The 23912-nt window shown below is 46.2% G+C and overlaps 1 protein-coding gene and 1 long non-coding RNA gene across 2 annotated transcripts in view; one reads left to right on the top strand and one right to left on the bottom strand.

Annotated features, from left to right (window-relative positions):
• Positions 1 to 23912, bottom strand: part of LOC144151723 (venom metalloproteinase BumaMPs1-like) — a 191101-nt gene that overhangs the window by 51974 nt on the left and 115215 nt on the right. The window contains exons 9-10 of the mRNA XM_077682845.1: positions 11298 to 11347; positions 5358 to 5466 (exon numbers count right to left, since the gene is read on the bottom strand). Coding sequence (XP_077538971.1) covers positions 5358 to 5466; positions 11298 to 11347 — 159 coding nt within the window. The remainder of the gene's footprint in view (positions 1 to 5357; positions 5467 to 11297; positions 11348 to 23912) is intronic.
• Positions 18137 to 23739, top strand: LOC144151724 (uncharacterized). Its single transcript, XR_013318949.1, has 3 exons — positions 18137 to 18206; positions 19798 to 20067; positions 22943 to 23739. It is a non-coding gene; the product is annotated as an uncharacterized LOC144151724 (long non-coding RNA).

The following is a 23912-nucleotide window of genomic DNA, read 5'->3' as shown; positions in this document are numbered from 1 at the left end:
ACGACGATCACTGCTAGCGCGGTTGAGCACGCTGAAAGCATTTGTTTATTAAAAAAAAAAAACCATCGTTCGTAGATTGTGCTCGCAATTGATTGCTAATCAAAAGAGCATAATGGAAGGTCCAATAGTTTTGCCCTAAAAGTGTCTTGAAAAAAAAAAAAAAACACGTCGGCCCGAAGAATCTTTTCGGACATACGTATATGTAATTCACAGAGGATTGCATTTACACACGCCACACTCTGTGCAAGGATACGCCATAACCACAACGTCAGGAACACACCACATGCACACTACAGCACAAACGACAGAAACGGAAACATGCGCGGTACTAGAATTCGTCATTCGTATTGAATACACTTCATATATATATATAGCCATCGTTTGTCAAATGCGGCAGCCGGGTTAGGCGCGCCACTCTGCATGTTTATGAAACTGCATTATTATTTCTAAAATACAATAACGGTCCACATTAGGCCGTTACGATTGCACATATCTTATTGTTTACATGATAGTTAACTGAAACCAAAGAGTAGAGAAAACTGGAACTGGTTACTACACGTGGGCGAGGATCGGCGCGCGCGGCGCGCGGTGGCTGCCTCGGGTGATTGACGTGTTTCTCTCAGACGTGCGGTCGTACGTCACGCTGCCCCGGTGGCGGTAGTTTTGAATCGCTGAGAGAGGCGAAGACATCTCCGGCGGCCGGAATAGGCTTAGTATAGCGGGCGATATGTGATAAGCGCCGCTATATTAAGGGTGTGTGCAGCCGTCTGTGGTAAAATATTTATGCACAAAATTCGCTTATTTCATGCATGTGGCACTTAGTTTGCGGAAATCAAAACACTGTGGCGATTGGTTGATGCCGCTGGCTGCCGCATGCTCGGCACCGATGAGCAGACATGTTTCTCGCCGCGGAGGGTGAGAGGGAGCGGTTCGTGGAGGAGCAACGTTGCTCCTCGCCCGATACCCGCGCGGCTGAGGGACTAACCAGTTAGTCGGAGTGAGGAACTGCGCGGCTCAAGGAACGAAGAGTGAAAGTTGCTCCCTTTTTGTACCCTTGCTTAGAGTGCTCGTTCGAGCACTTGGTACAGCTCGATGAAGCCTCTAGACCAGGGGTCCCAAACGCGTGGTCCCAAATACCGCCAGGGGTCTCTAAAGCGCACAATGGTCGCAAGCAACTGTGACTTGTGAGTCGAACACTCTACAGTGCGCACAGGGCTGGACGAGCGCGAGGCCGCCAAGAGACTCTCCGCGGCGTTTCATAACCCCGCAAACGGGGCTGCACGTCGCTAAGGAGAAAGCGGCGCCCTGACCGGAGTTTCCCAGGATTCCGCGAAAGTGCAAAGGTTTCAGTGCGTTCTACGGCGTTTTTGGGCGTTTGTTTTCCTCTTCGCCTTTGTGTCAAACACCTTTACTGCACTCCAGATGCGGCGAAAATGGTGCAGCCGCGCGTCGGACTATAGGTTGTGGCGCGTCAACATGCATCCACGTGCGCTTAGGCGCGTGTCGAAGCGTTATTTATGGCCTGGGTGAGAGCGATGTCGCGCTGCTGGGGAAAATACTGCAGCATAGACTTAGAAACTTCGGGCCCTCAGTAGACCACGTGGGACACCACAGGCACGTGTACGCCTAAACATTCTCGTTTCACCCATGAGAAGGGAGTGCGCTGGCATAGATGAAGTAGACAAACGTTCTGCGGAAGAAAGGCCGAAAAGGTGAAACGCGCGTACTGTACATCGGTCGTTAATGAGTTTTGCTGTTGGATAATTTTTTTACAGAAATAAAGTAACTGTAACGACATTCCTCGTTACAGTTACCTCACAAAAAAAGTAAGTGTTATGGTTAAAGTTCCTCTAACTTAAAAGTAACTAGTTACAGTTAAAAGTTACTAAAAAAAGTGACTAGTTAGCGGTAACGCGTTACTGGCAACTAGTTACTGCCCAAGACTGCACCCGAAGCACACTGTGGTCCTGCCCTCCTCGGAAAAGGACATCTAAAGTAAAACCTCCTCGCTGTCCCCCACAATAGCGGTGTTGTGATTGCGGCATCTTAGTAGTACGTCAATAACCTCGAAATTTAAATTTCGCCCCTCTGCAAAGCATCTTTTCAGAGAGAGACGACTGCTCGCACATCAGAAATTATGGCCCACGCGATGTACAACGCTTTGGTGTGGCATATAGAAACCAAAACTGTTCCACTTTTGTCTTCTGTGATCTTCTCCGCGAAGCCTTTGTCAATGTAGTCACACACCGAGGCGTTGTACTCTGTATTAGCTGCTTGCTTTTACTGAGAAGTCTCGGCAGACGGTTGACCAGTCCCTTGACGATGGCCCAGTGAAAATCAGCACAAATGAAGACGCCCATCTCCTCGTCACTGTGACCACTGTGGAAAACGTTTAGGATATTCATACCATTTCCTGCCATGCGCAAAACGTCTGCTAACGAGGGAGCAAGCTTGAAATCTGCGCATATGATGGAAACCTCTAAAGCTTCAACCCGAACCTCTCTTGTGTCATGCTACCTTTAGAGCAAAGCTCCACTCGAAATGACTTGGTATGCTTCAGCTTCCGCTCCTTCCGAAGCACAATTTTTAAGCTCTTCTTCGCCCAGAACCTTACAGTGGAGATCTTGCGACAGGTCGCTTTGTATGAATGTTCAATGGCTATCTCCGCAAAGGAGAAGTCTTACAAGAGCACGCCTTCGTTGGTCCCCAGTTGTAGCTCGCACTGTCTGAAGAAACACCTGTGACCCCTGACCACGAGCAGCCAGCGATCACTGCCACACTGTTTTTGGATCCGTCATTGTTCTTCTGATTGTATTCATTTTTGTCGTGTTGTCAGCACGCGCCAAGTTGGGGGTGGCACAAGGTGGGGAGCTGTTTTCCTGCGCAACTTGCACGCTACAATTATCTGGCTGCTCGGCCAGCTTAAGACGTGTTTGCTTTCTTTGTGAAGTGGAGGCGACGACTTGCGTGCTTAAGAAATTCCATACTGCCTGCCCCTATTTTCGTCAAACGACGGGACAAGCCATGAATGTGCGGTATACACCGGGTACACCAGGTCATAGAGTTTCTTACTATATACACTATGGAGAAATCTCGCGCTAGCGTATATGCGGTTAATATCAAGGCTGTCTGTGTCGTTAAAAACGCAAAGAATGGTGGGTTATTATATATTTGAAAAATAAAACCGGCTGTTTTAAAGCTAATAAAAATGAAGTAAAGCGTATTTTGCAGGAACGGTTGTTTTGTCTACTATTCTTCAGGCCAAGCTGATAGTCAACAACGATGTTAATATTTTGGGGAAAACTCATAATAGACTGTCATTTTAATAAATCTTGTTATCATTATTTCAAGTAATGAGTTGTTTGAAGCGCTTGGAAATGTTTTTGAGCGTGCCTACAAAAAACAACGCCTTCGTGGGGAACCGGTGCACCGACTGTCAGCTACAGTTTAACAAAACTTGTTGCTGAGCCAGTTGGTTCATTCTTGAATAAAAAAGAAAACCGGGCGTAAAACAACTCCATTATTAAAAAGGAGAACCCCAACGACTACTACAAGGAACTGCTCCGCAAGCTGCAAGTGAACGTGCTCAAGGGCGTGGAAATGTCCGCGCAGGAGGCCGCCTGGTTCTTGCTGCAGCAGGAAACTTAACATCCCCCTCGCGAGGGGCACGATCAAATGCAGAGCATTTCCGGGGGCGCACGACGTTAAGTAGTTTGCGTTACGTTAATGTTGTTGCACTTGTTGTAGGTTGGTTGTTGTATTGTAATTAAATGAGGAGACGTAATTACGTGGTCACGTGACATCATTTATTAGCCGGTGGGTATGATTATTGTGGTGCAGTGGGAAGAGCACCATGTACCTCGCGTTCCGCCCACAGGTAGTGAATGCGTTGTATCAGCAGCTTCTTGACGTAGTTTGAATGAGTCAAGCATATAAGGCGCGTTCGTAGCCCTCCATTCTGTGTCGGCTTTGTGGCGCAGTGGGTAGAGCACCATGTACCTCGCGTTCCGCCCGCAGGATCGTGGGATTGAAACCAGGCGCCGGTAAGTATTATTTTTTTATATAGTGTAGGGGGAGGGGTGCGGACTACGACGGAAAACTAGAACGGGTGACATCGTGAGTTAAAGAAATGCTCTGCATTTAAAAACTCTGATAGGATGTATACAGGTGTCGTAGCTTGTCTTCGTCGGAGTACGCTTCGTTTCTTTTCGTAAGCTACAATTTTAGCGGCCGCATATTACCCGCTCAGTCGCACGTTTGTGGACTCCGGCATGACGAACGTTCTGTAGGATGACGCACTGCCTGCTTTCACTGAACGCGCAGTTGCCACGGCTCACGGCTGCCACAGAACAGAAAGTATTTATGCTAATTAGTATCTTATAGACGTGTTAATGCATACTGAAGAAACGAAATCCCACGAATAGCTTAATAATCCACTTGTCATGCCAAAGTTAAGCCACAAGCTGTAGTTTTCCCATAACCACCACGACGAACGACGACACGCATTCGCGGTTGCAGTTTCCATTCTAGTATACTTACCAAAAAACTGTATGCACCAGGTACGCGGACCAACGCAAAGGTGATGCGTCGGAGGCGTTCACAATCTATAAAATGGGGGATTCCTATGTTATCTATAGCCCTGCATCCTAACGAGGAGTTATTCGGGCGGCGTGACTGCACTGGGTTACACCGCTGTTCAGTGATCTGTTTGTAACCTTTGTTTCCCTTTATTGTTTTGCTTGTGCGCTTGCTTTTTCATATATATTTAGCTGTTTCTTGCAATAAATTTTAACTGTCAGACAGCGCCCGCACTTTTCAGGTTTTTTCGTCCTGTCCCTTGCGCTGTGTTAAATTTGTATCCTTAACGACTCGCCCAGCTTCGCACTCTTTGCATAGTTGAAGGATAGCGGCGCATTCACGTAGCTCTGTGCAAGTTGGGATGACACATGTTTGCGCTCATGCAGCAGACCAACACGGTAACATGGAACGGAAAGCCTCAACCGGTGTTTCAGTTATTAGTATGCTTTACAACGTGTTGCACTGATTGTCGTTACCCCGATGAAGGTTCCACGATAATGAACAGGCGACATTACACTGGACAAACCTCCGTTCATTACTAACCACACATTGCCGCCGTTTCATTCATGTGCACTTGCAAGCGAAATCCCTATGCTAGGGGACATGAGTAAGGCACGTTTTAATGCTACTTCCTCCAGCCGGTCACAGTTTTCGTCCGTTAACTATTAGGGGTTAAAGGCCATAAAAGCCATTCTGCTTCATAGGATTAAACTACTAGAACAAGTAACCTTAAAATAAAGAAGTGGCTTGCCCAGTAAAGGCTGGACAGATTGCCATACCTGTGTGCAAGCTCGTGTCCAAAGACATACACGCCATAAAAGCTGCCGACTCGTTCCTCCGACACCCCCACTCGCCACCGAGTACAGACACCTCCCATGTAGGCTCGTCCTGCAAATACATGGTTAATACACAAAACATTCCTTGAAGTGTACCCAATGCGAAAATAGTACAACGCCCTTTTGCTGCGACACTATGCGTAATTGGCGAAAGCCTCGTCGGGAGACGTACAGTCGGGGACTTAATTTTGCAGACCACGCGAGCGCGTGGAAAAAGCCACCGATGCGCGCTCTGGAGGCCCGGCGCCTGTTGTCGAGACCGGCGTGGCGCGCATGCGCGTCCTGTCTTACTCGCAGGCACGCCGACTTTCTCGCTTCCTGCAGCGGTGCTGCAATGGTCACTCAAGCACCGCATAGCGACGCCTTTGTAGCATTCCTTTCTTCCCGATGGCACATCTGGGGCCTAACGTGACGATTACGAGGGCTTTGGCGCAAGTGCTCTTCGCGTCCTGATAAACACTTGCGCGTAATGTTTTATTTGTTTGTTTTGCGCTTTATCGTTTATAGCCGATGAGACTAGCGCGTCGTCGGTACGCGCTACCGACGACGAAATGCCAGGTATATGAATATGGAACCTTTATTCACCTTGCAATTTGCCACTGAACATATATTCGAGCTCGCTCTCCGCTGCCCATATAGTAGGCGATTTGCAAGTTATATAAAAGAAATTATTTCGGCGTTTTTGCTGCCTACTTCATTATTTAAAAAGGATAGAAATACGTACTCACATAAATTGTCGGTTCACTCAGCCCGTCACATTCATAAAATGGCACCTCGCGCTCCAATTGAATGCCGTAAAATTATACGCTACTTTTCTCCGTAATATTATTCGCTACTTAGGGCCTTCCTAATGTTTTTGTCACTATTGAACGGGTGTTTAACCACTCTAAAACAATCAGCTTGTCCTCCTGTTTCGTTGTTGACCTTGTCTTTCCGCTCCACTGGGCATCTGCAAGGTGGCCCTTTTCTGATGGAGGCGAAAAGCGAAAATGCTCAAGTGTGTTCGGGATTTCGGTGCATGTTACACATTCCCAGATAATCAAAATTAATCTGGAGCTTTCAACCACGGCGCGCCTTATCGGCTGTGTAGCATCGGCGAGTTAAACCTCATAATCAATAAATGGAAGCCGACCTTGAAGAATTGCTCCGGCCTCGGAGCAATTGATTTCTGTAGACATTAATTCCTCTGCTAACAGCATCTCTTGGGCTATTAGTAAGCCGGCAAATGTCCCTTTGAGAAACAGCTTCTCAAAAGTAGCGAACAATTTTACGGCATTCAGTGGGAGACCGAGGTGCCATTTTTACGAATGCGACGGGCAGAGCGAACAGACAATTTATGCAAGTACGTATTTCTATCCTTTTTAAGTTATGAAGTAGGCAGCAAAAAGGGCCCATCTCCCCGCAAGGGGGACTCGAGTAAATGTGTCGCATAGGGGGTGGGTGTATTGCGTTAACGGTTAGTGTTTGGGAAGTTGGTAATAGTGAATGCGTTGTATCAGCAGCTTCTTGACGTAGTTTGAATGAGTCAAGGACATAAGGCGCGTTCGTAGCCTTTCATTCTGTGTCGGTTTTGTGGCGCAGTGGGAAGAGCACCATGTACCTCGCGTTCCGCCCACAAGGTCGTGGGATCGAAACCAGGCGCCGGTAAGTATTATTTTTTTATATAGTGTAGGGGGAGGGGTGCGGACTTGTTGTTGAGAGCGAGGAGGGTAGTGTGATGCGGGAAAGGAGGAGCGGGGGAGAGGGCACACCTGCGAGCGATGCGGACTACTACGGACGCCTAGAACGGGTGACATCGAGAGTTAAAGAAATGCTCTGCATATAAAACGCCGAAATAATTTCGTTTATATAACTTGCAAATCGCCTACTTTATGGGCAGCGGAGAGGGAGCTGAAATATATGTTCAGTGGCCAAATTTCAAAGTGAATAAAGGTTCGCTATTTATATAGCTGGCATTTCGTCGTCGGTAGCGCGTACCGCGAGACTGTGCTTCGCAAGAACTTCATTCGGGGACGCCGTTCGCAAGCCGCTAGTCTCATCGGCTATAAACGATAAAGCGCAAAACAAACAAATAAAACATTAAGCGCAAGTGTTTATCCGGACGCGAGGAGCACTTGCGCCAAAGCCCTCGCAATCGTCACGTTAGGCCCCAAATGTGCCATCGGGAAGAAAGGAATGCTACAAAGGCGTCGCTATGCGGTGCTTGAGTGACCATTGCTGCACCGCTGCAGGAAGCGAGATAATCGGCGTGCCTGCGAATAAAACAGGACGCGCATGCGCGCCGCGCCGGTCTCGACAACAGCACCGGGCCTCCAGAGCGCGCATCTGTGGCTTTTGCCACGCGCTCGCGTGGTCTGCAAAATTTAGTCCCCGACTGTACGAGTCTCCTTTTGCCACACCACGGGGAGATAACTACCATTATGTATTTATGACCAATATCAATTAAAATTCAAATTGAAAAGTAAAACATTGCGGAAGAAACTCCATTCAAATAACTCATAAAAACAAGAGAAAAACAAATGACCACAGTCTATGCCGTTCCTTACTCTGGGGCAATCGGGAAAAAACGAAAACAACAAAAACACTACATTTGTAAAAATTCACGGACCGTGCAACGCCTTGTAGTGCAAAAATGCAAAATTGGCAACTTGTGATATTTAGTCGTTAGAATGGATTTAATTAGGTTTTATAGCCGGCCACATCGGGCAAGAAATCCATCAATACGCGACCATTGCGCCACACCTCCCCCAAGTTTTGTTGCTTGTAGCATTGCTTCCTCTCGTGCTTTCATCATTCGGGGCTACATTGCGGGACATCTAGGCATTGTTTCAGCAAACCTTTGTGAGGCTCTGCATGTGTCTGCAGTGTCAGTCACTCGGGCGTCTGCGCCGAATTTTCCCTTGTTGCACCACTCAAACGCTCAAAGGTGAGGCTTGAAATACACAAAATATACGTTATCGTCTGACGCGCACTATTAAAGGGCTGTGTAGACAAAATTAATTTTTGTTCAGTTTGAAAAAACTGTCCTTTGGAGACCTACTCAGAGTCATTCAAGTTACAAAAGTCTTTTTTACGCGGAAATAGAAGAAAAAAAGAATATGTGAAAATTTTCAAATTTCGCGCACCAGAGTCGTGTTAAGAGCAGGAGTGACGCAAGAGAGGGCAGCCGTATAATCATCGCTATCAGTTTGTTAAGTGAACGTAAGCATCCAAGTCATCTGATCCAACGGAAGGCGAGGCACCGCTCCCAGCTTTCGGTTGATTGTCTTCGCGGTAGCTTTAATTGGTCGGCGGCCGCGCATCAGAGTCAATGCTGCGTGATGCCATGGAGACATGGTCAGAAAGTACCCTGGGCGTTGTCACTCCCCTACTTCTTTTCATGAATATCTTTGTTAATTTTGGGAAGTTCCTGTTATCTTGGGATTGTATTCAAAAGAGTGACTGCGCCCATTGCGTGAACTGCGGCCTTCCCTTTACCCATCCCTATACTTACTTCTTCCCCCAAGGCGCAATGGCCCCTCGATTTGTTAAGTGCTTCAATCACTCACCTATGTTCTCGTTAAGGCTCTGTCATTGCGAATGCCCCAGACGTTTACTCCGAGGTCGCTTTGTGAGGTGAAGAACTGAGTAAAAAAAAAAGCGTGCTTAGGTACAGAAAATCTGAGTGCTTTTTGGGAAGATGAAGCAGCAGTGGCTAAAAAGGCCTCTGGGAAAGGGCGACGGGCGCAGAACATTCTTCATGCCCCTTGCACACGTCAACGCGTAAGCTCAGAATTTCATTTCAATTGAGTGATTGTAGGGTTTAATGCGCCGACGGAACGCAGGCGATGAGGCGCGCCCTAGTGGAGGGCTTCATATTAATTTTCACCTCCTGGGGATCTTTAACTTGTGCTCAAACCTCGAACAAACGGGCGTTTTTGCTTTTCGCCTCCATCACAAAAGCGGCCGCCGCGGCAGGGAATCGAACCCGCGTCCCCGTGCTGAGCAGCAATCGCCTTAGCCACTGAGTCACCGCGGCGGGTAGACCTTCATTTCACATCACGATTTATGACGCCGCTAGTCGTGGGTCGTAGATCACACGAAAAAACGCCCATCCAAGAAGAAAGGAGAACTCTAAATGCCACTCGTTGAAACCGCCGTCGAGAGGAAGCTACTATGAACGAGACGGCGGCACCGCCACTATGAGAACGACATTAATGTTAGAAAGCATGTCAATAGCATGTCCACCTGGGCTTCACCTTCAGAATCTAAAAAGGTATATGTATCCACCGTATGTTTTCTTGATAATAAGCTGCTAGCTGAAACTTTGTGAAGCCAGTCGATCCATTGCCAAAAGGTCATCTAACTTAGCACGGTGTTAGCTGACCGCAGAAAAGCAGGTGGCAGTAGATTGGATGCGTATAGTCTCGATCTGTTCGTTTTCTTATTTTCTTGTGTAGCCTGCGCCAGTAGTATATGTTGCGAACATTTATCTATAGAAATGATCTCTTGAGCTGCTAATAAATGAATCTCTTCAGTTTTTTTGTTCTCGAACAGTGGCAATAGAATTTTACTGAAAAATGCATGTACATAATTTTTCTTACCCGGACAGTTAGTTGTCCCGGAAACTCCTCGCGCCAGCAATTCAGACGTAAGGTCTGCCCCGCGGGCGCTATTAGCGCAATATCTCCTAGCCGGGCGTTAGCAATCGGAAGACGTTTTGTAACATGAAAGGCTCAGCTGTGTTCGTATGTTTATCAAACTTGAAGTGGTGTGACTCAATTCGTCGACGCCCACGTCCTGTCATAGCCAAAAGCCACTCCTACTGACACGAAACCTCTCATTTTTCGTCCACTTTCTCAGCAACGATCTTGCTTTAAGATAGAAATCTAAGTGACGTGGTCTTTTGCGCCAAGCGCTCAGCAGCTGTTCGCGGATAATTACCAGGCGATAATAAATTTCAGACAATTTATGCACCTTCTGTTCATTTGTGCTCGTAAAAGGGCGCTAGACATAGGAGTTACATCTTGGCTTAACGAGAAAATTAAACACTGATCATCGCTGAACATCAAGATAACATCTTTCTGATAGCTTGCACTTTATAGCTGGCGTCTATGTTTAGGGACATTTGGACCCTTCATGTCAGTTCCCAGCATTATATTTGTTTTATTGCTTCAAAGTCAAACCAGTAAACGTAATTGCATGGTTTTCTTAAGAACACTGGTGCATTCTCAAAATTTGTCAAATAAATGAAAGCCAGGCAAATGTTCTTTACCGATTATAGGTGTTTTATACACGGGTTGAAGTTCTAAGAGAAGGAAAATAGTTTTTGTGCTGCCAATTTACCACTATGCTGAAATATTTGCTTTCACCCTTATATGACCCTGAGTACATTTCATGATAGGCCCATGATACTCAGAATACGCCATAAGGCATCATATACGAAGTGTTTATTTGGGATTTAAATGTACACCTCATGATAATTGGAAAAAATGTGCGGAATTACCAGCATTTAGGAATTTAGTCCTATCAGGAAAATGTACACCTTTAACTTATCCATAGGCTATTTCTGTGACGTGGGGCTGTTTCGATAGCACATTGCTGGCTTTTTTTTTGGCGAACTATGTGTGGCAACCGCAGTGTGAGCGTGCTCCAATGTTTAATGAAGGCGTACTGAAGCGTCATCGTAAGTATCGCTTGAAACGGGACACAGAAGAGAAGACACACACGACGGCGCCGTCGTGTGTGTGTCTTCTCTTCTGGGTCCCGTTTCAAGCGCTACTTACGATGAATCAAAACAAACTAGCCCAACTGTCAATTTTATTGAAGCGTAACTGCAATTGCAGACACGCTGAAAACAGGATACCAATGAAATGTTTACAGAATATCCAAGTGTGTACTTGCCTCCTTGCCAGGATTCAAGGACGCCGTTCTCCCAGCTGGACAGGTTTCGCCTAAAAGATCAAATAGTTACTGCTTGGGCTGTTTCATGAAGTGGTGGTACTAAACGGTTATATCAAGTTGAGCAAAATACGCAAACTGGAAAAATTATCAGCGTAAGTTCCTACTGTTATATTCTAACGATTGCGAAACCAGCAGCACCAAATAGCCGATGTGTCATCGTAATTGTGTTTTTCTTAGTTCTCTGGGTTATAGTGACAGGGTTCATATCCAATCTTTCGCATGACCAAGCAAAGGAAACATTTACCTGACAATTATTTTGAGAGCTGCCCATAGGCTATTTCTCTAATTAAGATTCTGATAGTACCCACGTAGGCCCCTTTACATATCTCTAACAATTGTTTCAGTTTAACCCAATAACGGCATAACCCTAGGCCAAATGCTTTTTCTCCTTGACTCCGTATCAAGGCTTTTTAACATATAAGCAGAAAATACTATAATTGATAAGATAATTGGAACATTTTAAGAAATAATTTACTGTGCTTATAGGTGCCTATTTCTAGGTTCGCGCCTATGTAAGTTTATTAGGGCGTCAAAATGCGTTTCTTGCACGCTATATGCCTTCTTTGGGTTTGTCGAGCCTATGTTCTGCTAGGACTGTTCTCATTTCAGAAGCATGTAACTCGGCGTTTGTTGCACACCGTTTACGAGTAGAATCCGCTCGCGTTCCTAGACGCGAAAACCGTGCTCAAACAGCCCCGACCTTGATCTGGCGTATCACCTAGAAAATAGGCTACCAGACGCTGCTGGTAAACAAGGCCAGGGAAGCCTTGCCGCCGGATTGGCTTCACGTCACCCCTGTCTGCACGAGCTCTCATTCTATGTTATTCAGTCACGCTGTGTACAGGTATCAAAGAAGAAAAATTTGCATATTTATTGATTATGCAATGTAAATTTGCAAATAATAAAATGAACGTGACAAAGACAGGTCAATGCTGTGCAAGGTTGAAGACGCACCGCGTGAGAAACCCACGTGAGCGACTGACAGAGGAATCATTCAAGATGACGCCCGAAAACGTGCGCAGTCAGTGGTTGATCACGAGAACACCACAGGGCGGCAAGGGGCAGCACGCGTAGCGCAAAGATGAAACGACAGGCGGAGGCTATAGAGCGAGAGCGCGCGCTCGAAAGGGAGAAAGGACTTAGCGGAGCGGTGGTCTGCTGGTTTGAGGGCGGCGGCGACGGTGGCTCCACGGTCACCAGAGCTATCTGGACCTCTGGGTCTGAGATTCCTAGAGCTCTCTGCCACTGCTGTTCGTTAACTATGCAGGAAAGGTGTTCTTGAGGACAGGTTCTCATTGAGTGAATTAGCTTGGCTAGGTCCCCCTAGTGTTGACAATTTTTCAGGGGGAATTGCGAGGAAGGAATACAGTAAGAAGTGCTCGGAAGGCCAAGGAGTCTGTCTGCAGGAGTTCATCAAGTTGGCAAGATGGTACTGATGGTGAGTGACGCGGTAATGCGTAGTTTTATCATCGCACGTAATGAAGTTGTCCGTGGTTGACCTGGCGCCGTGGTAGGGGACATCTCGGCACTTTTCAAATAGTCTGTTTCTGATAGCCGACCTCTTGTGGTCAGGGCAACCTTCAAAGGGTGTTTGCAACCTAACTCTAACGGTCAGTTACAAGTAGCCTTGCGTGAAGCTCGTTGTTAATCGGTATATCAGTTTCATAGTCACCGCATTCGTAGTAGCTTTTCTTGTCATTCATTCCAAGAACCCAAGATGGCTCAGTGATATAGCTGGAAATACTGCGCTTTACTGTACTATTTGGAGCGCTCATCGTTGTTGTGAAGAGCTGGGAAGGTGACTTCTGCCAACGAACGAATAGCTGCATTTAAGACAGCGTTCCTTCAGGAGCGTACGTGTCTTCAAGGAGTGATTACGGAGTGTGGCTTTTCCACCCGTTGTTTTCTTTTTGGAATTTTGGCTAAGGGTGGCAAGCGACAACAAACACCAAAATGATATTACTAGCTTAACACTCCATAAAAACCTCTGTCTGACGATGACGATCGCTGATCGCGAAGCTTTATCATTAGGGATTGTGGTTTGTCATCTGAGCTTGGACTTGGACTTGTAGATGGTTTAGACTTTGTCTCTTTGAGCTTCTACTTTGACTCGCACCCAGTTTGGACTTTTGATCGGAGTGGTTTTGACTTTTACTTTCACCATTTTGTTTCTCGCCAAGAGAGCATCACGTTCGACCATCGCCGTCGTTACACGGAAGGTGCATGATTTTACTGTGTAATTCGCACCTCTATGTACTCCTTTCCAAGCCAAAACTGCTTCGACCATGTCGGAATATCGCAATCAAATAGACGTCGGCTTCATATCCCGAGGTACCCACCTTTCCTTCGAACCGCGGGAAGCGTTTTTTTCTTCATTTCACCCCCTATTGTCATCCTTGGCAGACAAAGTTGGCTTTCGCGGAGTTCATTTTCGTTCACGCAACATATTCCATCAGTGAAACATGCTGCAAAAGCGACTTTGGGGGTCTTTTTCTTTGTTTTTTGTGTGTCAATAAAGTTTACCAACAACAACAACGCAACCCAAACTATTCTACACGAAGCTACATTTGAACATGAATTGGCGCATTCATGTGCTGACTTCCCATTCTTGTTAAAAAGCATTAAACAGCTCAGAACTTGAGCGCCACTGTGATTTAGGATCCTTCACTCATTTCGAAGGTTCGGGAGAGGTGGGCCGCTATCCCCGAAAGACCAGTCGCTGACAGAGCCTGACCGATCTGTCAGCGACAGGTGGGATTGTCTGAATCCTAAATCTGTTTCAAACATAACATTTCCCGAGTCCTTTTGCATAAAACCTGTCAAAGATTCTGAGCGGCAAACATTCTGAGATTTCTATAGGAGCTGGATGATGAAGCGCACCTGAGTACTAGCATGCTTAGCCAACTTTAGAGGACGTCCAGCGTCCCATTTTCGCCCGCACTAAACTTTTTAACACCCTTAAAGGTGCTAAAAGGGTGCACTCAACATTTTGCATCCTTTAAGGTGCAAGGAGGGTGCACTGAACATTTTGCACCCTTTTTGCACCTTTCAAGCACCCAAATATTGCTCGGGCACCCCACCTCGAGGGTGCCAAAATTCAGGGGTGTAATCAACAGTTTCATAGGGTGCTACGACCGTTGAAGGGGTGCTAAAAAGTATTTCTTCTCGATTGGGGTGTTACCACGGCACCTTATCGTTAGGGTGCCTAAAAGAACGGTGTGTGAATGCAAGCATGCAAAATTGCACAAAAACAGGCTGAATGTTTAAACCGCACATTGCACTATTTCACCGCCCGTTGAGAGAATAAATATGAACTCTCCACATAGACCAGGGGAAAGGCTCTAAAATTGCTGTTCGTAAATTGAACCAAACGTGCTGAATGTTTAAATTCCACTCTGCACTAATCTACTTCTTCGAGTGTATCACAAGGTTCGTTTCGATGTCTGGGTGCACGGGAAGGGAAGGCTACAAAATGCCTCTTGTAGTCCTATAAATAAAACTTTTACGCGAGGCATCGGTGTCCTCAACGAAATCGAATTTACCTAAGAATTTGTTCCCGTATTATTATGCCCCGGGCAAAAAGTCCAACAAGACTTTCTTGTTGGGCTCACAGCACGCCTGTGGGGCCAATACGAAGTTCTGTCGGCACTCTATCGTTCCAATAGCCTAGTCTTCCAACAGGGAGTTTAACCTTGATGGCGTTTGTGGGGCCAATAAGAAGCTCTGTCGGCACTCTATCGTCCCAACAGCGTAGTCTTCCAACAGGGAGTTTAACCGTGATGGCGTTTACCGGCTCGCCAACACGATAAGTCAACGCCAACAGGCGCCTCGTTCGTAATCAGCGGCGCGAGCGCGCCATCAGACAGAACCAACAGACGCCCTGAAGGTGGTTTTTAGGGCCTAAACAGCAGCGTCTATGTCTGGCATAGACGCTAGACGTCAACGTTTGTGTTCTGAATTTTCCCTTCAGTAAGTAACAGTCAGACGGACGATAACATAACGATGTGAAGATATGCTTTGGCTCATACCACGGCAAGCGGATGCGTTTGTGGCTGCAGCCTGGGTTGCTCTTCGTCCACAACAAACTGAATCGGCTGTACAGCTTTCTTCGAGGGCGTGTATGCAGGGGTTCTATATTCCTTTTTTGCGCAGGCCGACGGGGGCGTCGTGTAAAATCATTTTCGCTCGTCGCTGCCGTAGGGTTGCCACCTTCCCGGTTTTGGACCGGCCCGACCGGTTTTTTAAACAGCGGGCCGGTTGCCGGTCCATATCTAAAACCAGCCGTCATCAGCCGGTTTTTTGGCTTTTGTGCTGTGATTATGCCCGTTTTGGCGTTTTATAAGCGTCAATTCAACAACTAAGACGATAAATACGTGTCGACAAGCTGCGCAAAGACACGCGAGCAGAGAAAATACGCGGGCGACCGCGCTGCCTCAGATGGAGGGGGACCTAAGGGAAGAACAAAATAACGAAATTCTACCGCCGCGGTCAGCAATTGCGGTTACTTTTCAGTGAAGCACATGCAGAGCGATTAACCAAGCTCTCAATCACTTTCAGTACAAACGTTATGTTGATTTCTCTCTAAGAAAACACTACAATAAATGGCACTGCATGTTAAAAAACATGGCGTCTTTTTTCAACACAATCCCCCCCCCCCGAAGGCCCGTTTTTTTTTTTTCGGGGAAAGGTGGTAACCCTACGCTGCTGTTCTGCCTACCTGCTTGCTGTACCTATTACGTCGCCGCCACCGCAAATCCCCACTTGTTACAAACTCAGAGGTTTTCGCACTGTTAGCAGTCGTTTTACACGATGGGTTTGATGCACCTGACATGCCAGGAGTGACATCGCTTGTAGTATTAGAGCGACGTTGCTTGTCTGCAAGACGGTGCCGGTCAAACAAGCGTTATCAAAGCCATAATTCTAACGGCACATTCCATTTATTTCGTGGCTGCCGTGGCTTGCGCAGAAAAGGTCGGGTTGACTGCGATAGCTTTTCTTGAGTCAAATAATGGAGCTTTGGCTCAATCGCTTGCAGCGCTAGCAATGCGGCCTCGTCTGCAAGACCGGTGCGTGAGAAACAAGCGTTAGGACAGCCAGAATTTCAAAAATGCAGCATAAACTAGACACAAGCGACAATATTCGTTGACAACTTACGTAAGTATAGAGTTGTTTCAGGCGCGTCGAACACCGCCCGACGACATAGCTGATTGTTTCATTATCGCATCTGTTTTTGCGTCAAGTGGTAAATCGTTTTTTGTTTCTTCGGGATGTGAAGGACCCCTTTTTGCGCACTGTGTGTCAGGTGAAGTTGGCCAGAGCGCTTCCTGATTTTGTTGTAACGTCAGCTTCTTTTTCGTTTGGCGCAACGAAAGGCTACTTCCGTGAGGTGGTACAAGCCACCATGTTTTTGCGTGCACGCTTCACGCTAGAGTACTTATCTAGTGTGACGCGTAAAAGATTGTATAATGACCTCATTGATTCCGTACTTCCCGTTCCATTGTATAGATCGCTCTACCGTGTAGGGTCAGGACAGGATGTGCTTAAGCGTGTGAAACGTATGGCGATTGGCCCATGGGTTAAGACTTTTTTCTTTAAACTTCACTCGGGCGTCCTTGATGTGAAAACGTGGCAGAAGGAAAAGGGAATGTTTTTGCCGGGTGGGGTGGACTGCTACCCGTGCAGAAAACCCGAGACTGTAGAACACGTGTTTTTGGACTGCTGGGACGGGGTCTTCTTTTGGGACGTGCTTCAGCGGACCCTCAAAAAAGATTTCCCTCTGGACGCTCACGGCATTAGGTTTTTACCGATTGAGAGTGACGAAGTACCTTACGACCTCGTGATGGTCCTGGCCCTACATGCAATTTGGAAATCCCGCATGGCCATACGCCATAGGGACGTTGACGCTAAATGGTCAAGGGAATATTTCGTTGATTCAATGCGCATGATTATTGAAGTGTGGAGGGCTCAGCCTGAGCCTCCAGAGTGGTTGCCTGTGATGGAAACACTGACCAACCTCAAACAATTTTAATCGTTTTTCTGCTGGCAAGGTGATGACTAGCATTTTTATCGTTGCAGTTTTTTGTTTGATGGTGCTTGTTTTGTGCTGAAATATTGCAATAAAAAAAAAAAGACATAGCTGATTGTTAACGCGTCCGTTTACTGTTTTGTAGGTCAATGATTCGATTCCTCGTTGAACGTGTTTTTTTTTTTTACGTGAGGGTTTCATTAGCTCCTTTTTTAACGACCAGGGTAAGCGCCTGTTCCTTGCTTTCTATCACGCCGACATTTACCGCCCTCTTCCTAAACCCAAAGTAGCTCGTTTTCTCGCACGTTCTCTCTTGAGAAGCCCGCCGTGAACAAAACCAAAACAAACCTCTTTACAATATCAGTATATATGTCAATTACTTTATCTGTATTCACTTTTTGTGTTTAAAAACCTTAAATTTAAGTTATAAACACATTTCAGACTTTGAAAGCAGAAAGATAATTACCAACATTACAGTACTAACACAATTTTCGTCAAACTTAGAGGTGCTGCATTTGAAGTCTGGCAACTATCTCTCACTTTTTGTGTGTTTTTTTATGGCGTTTTGTGCCGAGTGGTTGGTGGCGTGATTTAATCTGTTTTATCTATTTCAAGCTTAATTCATAGTTATAGAAGCTTTATGGGTGATGTCTACCCTTCCAACCTACGCGTGTGTTGAACATGGGGACCGCGGAAGAACGATCATTGCCGGATACTGCGCGTCAAAAGTGGATGGCACTGCATCAGAACAAAGCGTGTTCGTGTGTCCGCGAGATGAAGACAGTGAAGGAGAATTGTACGTTGGAAACATCGTTTTTGCTCGGGTAAGTACGTATTTTTTATTATTCTGTATTTGGTTGGAACGAGTTCTGGTGTTTATGGGTCAGTAATTCGCTAGACCCCCATCTCGTTTGCTCTGAGAGCCTACGTGAGTTAGTATACTTGTTTGGCGCCCAGTCCACCGTTTCCGCAGAAGTCAGCATCAATTTACGCTGAAGCTAGACCTTGGCTACGATGCTCGCGCTATGGTACACGGCTGCTAATAATTTCACATCACGCAAGGCTCTTTAACACCGGGGCGTTTGTTTATGTGTCTCTCAAACAGTGCCTTTGCGGTTGCAGATCGCAGTCGCAATTTCGCGTGAGTGGCACAACGCTGTGAGTAGTCCTCCCTCGTGAATACCCGCGGTATACCAAGAAATCACATGAACAGGAGGTTCCCTGGAAGTGCATGTGAAAACGCGTACACGTGACTCGCAGGGAGTTAGCATAGTCTCGGGGTAGTGGGGGAGATTTCACAACGCCTACGAGGCGTCTCGTAGGTGTTGTGAAATCTCCCCCCCCCCCCCCCCCCCCCCCACACGAATTCCGTGCAGTGCGCTTCGCAGCTATTGCGCTCGCGAGACCGGCGACCGTACGCCTCGCGCTGTTCGAGCCGCGATATGTGTGCTGTTCTCGTGAAGCTCGATAACAACGTCATGAAATTGCCGTACTCGCTCGCCAACGCGCCCCGACAGCGTACGCGTCGACCGGGTGCTGACGGAGTTGTGCTGGAAGAAAAGCAGGCAAGAGATGAGGGCGCACGAGGTGTAGTTAAACATGAGAATTTACAAAGTGCAAGGTGGAGAAAATAGTATGCAAGGGCAGGAAACGGTGAGAGAGTTCGGGCCGCGCGCCAGCGAGCGAGTGTGGTAATTTACGTTGCCGAGCTTCACGAGTCCGGCACGAATATGACGACGCCCGTCTGAGAGTTCATAGAGGTATAGAATTCACATACGTGCAAATTGAAGGTGAAATGCGCGCATGTGGCCTCGCAGGGAGTTAGCATAGTCTCGGGGTAGTGGGGGAGATTTCACAACGCCTACGAGGCGCCTGCCGATTCTGTCACAGTAGCTCTCGGGAAGTCTGGGGCTTGATATCAGAGGCATATGTATTGTTTAAATTAGTGCAGAAAATTGAGCCAATTCGCAAGTTCTCATTTTCGCAAAACCGCAGGCCATACAGAGACTAACAAGAAAGCTGTAGGCACTCACTCAACTCGATTTATATTGGAGAATTGAACGTGCAGATACAAGTCAGACATTGAAATGGAGGAGCCTCAACAATCACACACCAGTTCCGATTGAAAGCAAGGGATACAGATGAGCTGCTAGCATGCGTTCCATGCAAATTAGCTCAGTAGCTAGCTTTGCATATATCATGCATACCCCACTCACAGTACCTGCGGGTCTAATAAATACATTCTTACTGTGACCTAAATTTCACTTGGGGTGTTCCGGGCATGTTCTTATTAGTGCCTTGGTGGTTACTGTCTTTAAACGATTAAAAATCTACTTGATGCAAGCATTCGTGCTTTGTGTGTGCTCTTCTTGTATTTCAACAAGTGTCAGCACACTCACAGATTATGCACTGCAGGTGCTGCTGCTGGCTGTCCTGGGTCAGCTGCCTTCCAGTCCAGTTTCAAAGGCTTTGCCAGGGCCTCCCTTGGCCAACCGACACTGCACCTGCTGTACCCAAGTACTGCCTGGCCTTTCGTTGGTGCTCCGTACGCTTTGCCGCCAGGAATGGTCATTCATCCATCATCTGGCCGCTTGGACCACCCGTTCAGAAGTCAGCGCATTTGCTCGACACATCGGTCCAGGCACTGCTGCCATATCGGTGCACCCACCGATTATGTACTTTCAGGTTAGTTATTGCATGTTGTGGAACCTGCCATGATGTATACCTGTTAGCAGTGCTGTGGCCTCTGAATATTTGAAACATTTTCATGAAGCAGTGCTGTGCGTATGGAGCGTGTCATTGCTTAGCAGAGGTATTGAAGAGAATCTGGGGCTGACGACTAAAGGGCAAGAAGAGAAATTGAACTGCCTTTGAAGCAAGTATTCGTATGTAATCAAGCCAAGCAAACATTTAGGATCTTTTGATATGGTTTTAAACTTGCAATACAAACTGGTCTACTTCAGATCATACTGGTATTAATCATACTATACCGAAAAGTACATCCCACAGTCTGTAGAATTCTGACAGCGCTTTTTTCGCAGTCTCTCATGACAGGCACTAATCTCAATGGTTGGAAGATAGTCGAGGTAGCACCAGTCTTTAAATCAGGAGACGGTACTTCACCATTAAATTTCCCTAACAAGCACCATATGCAAGGTCGGGAAACATTTCATCCACTCTCAGGTCGCTAATTATTTATAAAATCACAATATCACATTCGAATATCACCACGGTTTTCACAAGGGTTACTTGAGAAACACAACTTTCAGGATTTGTTCACGATCTACATTGATCCATTGACACAGGCTTACAAACTGCGGTAGTTTTTCTCGATTTTTCTAAAGCATTCAATCGCATTGCACACCACAGACTACTTCTCAAACTTCACCCTAATGTCCTCACTTGAGCAAAAGATTTTCATTCTTCTCAAATGCAGTTTACTTCTAATAACTATATACTTCTTTTGCTCGTGCCACTTTGTTGTCCCCCCAGGCAGGTTGCTTGGTCTATCTTCCATGTTGCATATCCTCTCATGTAGGTCTATTTGCAGATGATGTGTTAATTTATCACACAATTTCTTTCAACTACTACCGTCAATGCTTTCAATCTGATCTTAACACAATTAAATCCTGGTGCTGCAAATGGCTAATGTCGCTTATCTCTAAAACAAAGTGCATGACTTTAACGGTGACAAGTCTCGGATTGTAAATACTTACTTCATTAACAACAGCCTGATTACCTCTTGAGACAAAGGTGTTTTGGTAGGCCGGTAGGGGAGGGGGGATTGCATAGTGGATTTCAAAAGGTACATCGATTGGGAAAATAAGACGTGTGATTAATATTTTAATTTGCACTCCAAAACTCGCTTTATTTCTTATGTTTAACCCACTGCCGTGGCTAGGGTGGTGTGCTGTGGAGGCGAATGTCGGTTAGATACCGATTGGTGTAGCCGCTTTTCAGATGGAGGCAACACGTAAAGACGCCCGTGTTTTGAGATTTCGATGCGCACAAAAATACCCAGGTGGTCAAAATTAATGCGAAGCCTTCCCCTACAGTGCTCCCCATATCCCAAGTGTAGCTTTGGCGTGTTAAACCACCGTTTTTTTTTCATGTTTTTGGTATATTACCAGCTGCTGTAGCAGGTGCAACTTAAAGGTAAAATTATACATAATGTTTCCAAGAGCTAAATATAAAGGCCATATTGAAGTGCGTTTATGGGTCTATCTCATAGCAGTAGTGAAAGGTTATATACTCTGGTGCAGGTTAAGAACGGCAATGGCTGATGTGGTGTAGTCCAGTGTTTGACGGAATGCCGTGTAGGCAGGTAAAAGCATTATTGCAGTGATGAAACGTAGGTCACTGACCAAGTCAAGAAAGCCATTTAACGGTTTGTTGCTTGTTCACGGTGACCATGTGTCGTGGAAAACGAAGCTATATATTGGGCATTACGCGGCGCAGCGAGTTTGCATAGATATGGTGCAGATTGCCATCCATTATGTTGATAATGTTGGGCGTCGTCTGAACGATGAGGGACTCGAGCAGTAATCGAGAAGATAGATTGCACTCAGTTGTCAGTAATTTTGTCTTGTTCCAGTCGACCACGTGTCCCGTCCTCTCACGGTGCTCTGCCAGTGGACTTGTTTTTGCATGGCCCTTGTTCACTTCGTTCCAGTGCTGCATTAATCTTCTGTGCAGATTGCCCGTTTCGCCAATGTACACTGATTTGCATTCAGCGCATGGAATCTAATAAACAATACCCGGAAGCTTGGAGCGTGAGAGGGGCTCTTTCACGCTGACAATGTCAGAACATAGCTTGCTAGTGGGCACATGCACGATGTATGCACTGCGTTTCTTGAAAATGTGTGCAAGAGTTTCACCGATGTGTGGGACGTAGGTAATTGCTGCACGTTTTGATGCAGTCCTTGTGGTTGCCTAAAGCATTATATTCAGAAAGAAGCGAAGAGGGCGACTAGCAGGAATCCGCATTGACATTAGCAGGCAGAAGCGTCTACAAGGTCTGTGTCAAAACGTGCTGCAATTCTCGTCTTACACATCAATCAAGCTTTTGCACGCATTTTCAAGAAACACATTGTGCACATCATTCACGTGCCCACTAGCAAGCTATGTTCTGACATTGTCAGCGTGAAAGACCCCCTCTCATGCTTCAAGCTTCCAGGTGTTGTTTATGTTTTGAACGAAAAAAGGGCCATTTAAAGGTGACACCTCCTTCCTTGCCGATTTCTGATGCCTGATTGTTCAGTTTGTGGGGATAAGTTTAGCAGATTGCTCACATGTCTAACCTGTATTTGAGCTTGAGCAGTCAAACGCTGATGTTAGCAGTGAAGTAGGTGAAAATTGTACTTTGATTGTAGTTGTGTGCAGATTACTTACATTTTGTTATTTCGTAGAAAAGCAAAATTGAGGTAACCCTGCTAACTGTTCCACATTGCAGCATTTTATTATGCAAACGTTAAGGAGTTCAGCTGCTTGTTAAAGGTGAAATAAACAGTGGTACAAAAAGAAGAGCATCTACTAAACAGAAATATCTTCACAATCGCAGGATGCCAACGGTCCGCCTAACAACTTGTGTCCTGCATCGTTGCTGCTGGCTGGAGCGGCTCATGGAACATTTTCCAGCTTCTCAAAGTTTGTGGTCAAGCGCTCCTCCAAGTGAAAGATGCCGCAGAGGGATCTTTTGTTGTAATGCCACAATTTTATGTGCTCATCAGCTAATTTACTCGTAAGGCTTTTTAAACATTCATCACCCGAGAGGGCATGTTACCTTCGTCTTCGGTGGAATGTGTCTGCACTCGGGTTATTTGTGACAGAAACAAGTGAACCGCGTCGTGAGAGTCATTGAGGCCTTGTTGATTGTGCATGCTTCTGAAATGACATTTTCATTCGGCTGAATACTTTCCAAATATTACGATTTGTGAACAAATTATGGTAAAAGTCATGATTAGTTGTACTACAGTGCAGGAAGGAAATGCCAACATACGTTTTAAGCACCTCTGATATTTCAGATCGTTGGCTGGTGAGCAATAAAACAAAACTGAAAATTTTTTAAAGTAAAATCAAATATTCGTTGTCACCAGTGCATGACCATAGTAAAAGCTATCTAGTCACCAAATTTAGAATTAGACACGAAATGCCAAGAAAAATAGGGAAATAAACTAGACAACTCGCTACAATAAACCAATTCGTAAAATTTCTCAATGTTTATAAAGTGATGATTCAGGCGGGTTAGTAAAGGTGTCACTGGGTTTACACACCCAACTTGCAGGGAAGCACATGAGCTCTCAATATTAACATGTTTTTAGTGAAGACCGTCTTCTTTCATTAAGCTGCTTTGCACATTGATGATGCCAGTCTGATAAATGTAGTCCTGAATTTTTGTTATTCCCGGCCGCGGCGGCCGCTTTTCTGATGGAGGCGAAAAGCAAAAACGCCTGTGTGTACGAGATTTCGGCCCACGATAAAGATCCCCAGGTGGTCAAAATTAATCCGGAGCCCTCCACTACGGCGCGCCT

This window comes from Haemaphysalis longicornis, unplaced genomic scaffold (genome assembly GCF_048455015.1).
Source record: "Haemaphysalis longicornis isolate Haplotype H1 unplaced genomic scaffold, Haemaphysalis longicornis Haplotype H1 scaffold_9, whole genome shotgun sequence".
In the NCBI taxonomy this organism is placed as follows: domain Eukaryota; kingdom Metazoa; phylum Arthropoda; class Arachnida; order Ixodida; family Ixodidae; genus Haemaphysalis; species Haemaphysalis longicornis.
Note: the sequence above shows the minus strand (reverse complement) of the source record. Positions and strands in the feature narration are given on the sequence as shown.